Source organism: Microtus ochrogaster, chromosome 2 (genome assembly GCF_000317375.1).
Source record: "Microtus ochrogaster isolate Prairie Vole_2 chromosome 2, MicOch1.0, whole genome shotgun sequence".
In the NCBI taxonomy this organism is placed as follows: Eukaryota; Metazoa; Chordata; class Mammalia; order Rodentia; family Cricetidae; genus Microtus; species Microtus ochrogaster.
The window spans coordinates 36,282,469-36,285,028 of NC_022010.1; the positions used below are offsets into that span (position 1 = coordinate 36,282,469).

General features: G+C 41.3%; 1 protein-coding gene across 5 annotated transcripts in view; it reads left to right on the forward strand.

Moving 5' to 3' along the window:
• The window catches only part of Il1rap (interleukin 1 receptor accessory protein), a 148,935-nt gene that overhangs the window by 92,707 nt on the left and 53,668 nt on the right, over positions 1 to 2,560 (forward strand). For all 5 annotated transcript variants that reach the window (XR_003378064.1, XR_003378065.1, XM_013351694.2 and 2 more), the window contains exon 4: positions 383 to 569. Coding sequence is in view for 3 of the 5 variants with exons in the window: in XM_013351694.2 (XP_013207148.1) it covers positions 383 to 569 (187 nt within the window). In the remaining 2 variants the exon portion in view is untranslated. The remainder of the gene's footprint in view (positions 1 to 382; positions 570 to 2,560) is intronic.

Here is a 2,560-nt window from a genome sequence, read left to right on the forward strand (position 1 = left end):
GACCAGCCTGGTCTACAAGAGCTAGTTCCAGGACAGGCTCCAAATCCACAGAGAAACCCTGTCTCGAAAAAACCAAAAAAAAAAAAAAAAATGTTGATTGCACCCTTAAACACTCTGTCCTTACCTTTGCCTAGTGCTGACAAGAGTATTTGAAATGACCACATTTAATACATGTTTGAGGTCATGTATCGAGTATAAACATTTTAGAACATTAGTAGCAGGTACCTCTGTTTGCTTTTTAGTGCGCAGTGTTAATTAGTGTGAGAAATATTTCAGCGAGTCACTTAAGCGGCACGTGAACTCACACGCGTAAAGAAGTCCCAGCTATGTGCCACCAAATGCAGACGGGCCTTCATGCTCTGGGCATGTTTTGTCTTTTCAGGAACACTACATATTGTTGCAAGGTTGCCTTTCCACTGGAAGTCGTTCAGAAGGACAGCTGCTTCAATTCCCCCATGAGACTCCCCGTGCATAAGCTGTACATCGAGCATAGTATTCATAACATCACATGTCCAAATGTAGATGGCTACTTTCCTCCCAGTGTCAAACCAGCCGTCACTTGGTATAAGGTAAGGAAACTAGAGCATGTGATTTAAAAAAAAAAATAGCCATAAATACCTGAGTTGAATGATAACACCGATACTTTGCTATTCAGATCTTTGACTTCTTCATTAATATTTTTGCACACACTTCTGCCACTTCCTTGTTTTGTTCTGCTTTAGGAGGAGAGGTGTGGGTTTCTTCCCCTCAGCCCACTGTTTCCCACACGATGTTCTCTGGAGTCCCAGAACTAACTACCTGATTTCTGTTAACTCCCAGGAACACATTTTGAGAAATTCTGCCCGCTTCCTCTCACTGCTTTGGGAGGTCAGAAGCTGCTGATTCATGACGTGAATCTCAGCCCCTTGTTGAGTCAGGACTGCCATTTTTTATTCATGTGTGTTCTGTGGATTGCTGTCATTTGTGGGCACAATCCGTCTGTAGACTCCACATCTGAGGATCTGTAAAAATGTTTTATCAAAAAATGTGAATATTGAAATGTGGTGCATGTGGTGACACTACAGTGTAGCCTTTGAATCTTGTGGAGTCTCCACCAGCAGCAACACAGGGAACACAGCCTACAGCAAAACTCCTTAGGAGCTGAGCAGTGGGAGAAATTTCACTCCCTGAGACAAGTCACAAAAGTCCCCCAGCAAGAAGTTCTGATGGGGCTGGGGTAGTTCTACCATTGTGCTCCTCAGAAATGCTTGCTAGATACTTTGAATCCCCCACTTTCAAACCGGAAGACCTGGAGGCTGAGGAACTAGATGTTCCAGCTCTGCTGTGTGTGACGTACTGCTTACAACATAAGCTCCATAACACACACTTCCCAGGCAGGGAGTACGGAGACATGGCCACTCACTAACACTGGTCAAGTACTAAGAAATGATTCATGTTTTACTGCTAGATGAGAAAAGGGTAAAAAGTTTCTGCCATGAATAAGGCCCTCTTAACAAGAAAAACTCAATGTGATCCCATGTGGAGGTGGAGTAATATGGAAGTTGGGTCTTAGTCGTTTTAAAGTATAAGCTATGATACATTAAATTCAAAACATGTAGGAAGTGAAGATTTTATATACTCTGTAAGCTACAATATGGTCATGATATGGACAGTTTTACACTTCTACCAGAGTTCTGCAAGATCCAGAAAACTCACACCATAGAGATGACTGCATTTTCTCCCTTCATTTCTCATCTTCCAGAATTATTTCTTTGTCTACCCTTCAAATGACCCTGGATGCCCCTTGTTAGCTCAAATTTGGTAATGTGGTGTCCCTGAACCCCTCCCAATGTGCAGGAATTAAAACTAGAAAATACCATGGTAGAAGAAAGGACTGAAATTTTTTGAAGCTAGTAGCATAGACTTAGTCAATAACCTTGCTGTATAGTAAACATATTCACTACACAGAACACTGCAACTCTTCCTGTGTGTATAGTACCTGCTTCTGCTCCCAGTGTTTGTGCTAAGCTTATTCTTTGTGCTAGTAAGATTTGTCTCTGACACCTGCAAAACTAAAAAAGGTACTTTGATTGTCAGAATCTCTCAGAAACTTAGGAAACCAGCGTGGAGATTGTTCTGACAACAGCATTGGGAGTCGTGATTGTGCTTTCTTCCTGTGATGTTGGTCTGTGTGAATAACCAGTGTAGTGGCCCTTGAGTTTGTCGTTAGTGTTCTCTTGTCTGGCCTATGTGGAACACGCCAGCAGCAGGATTCCAACCCCACCTTGTTCTTTTTCCCACTTGTCCATCTGTAGGTTTGTCAGACAAAATACAAGATGCCCAGTTAGATTTGAATTTCAGGCAGTTTTTTAGCTCAAGTATATTTCATGCAATATTTGACTTATCTATGCATTTTTTAAAAATGTTCATTATCTGAAATTCAGGTTTTTGACTGAATAGCCTAGATTTTCATTTTTATTTGTAGTTTTTCTAAATCTAATAGCCTTAGTGGTTTGATCACAAAAGGATACTCACAGCATGTATATTCTCTGGTCTTTATGGCTTTCATCTGAAATGGAAG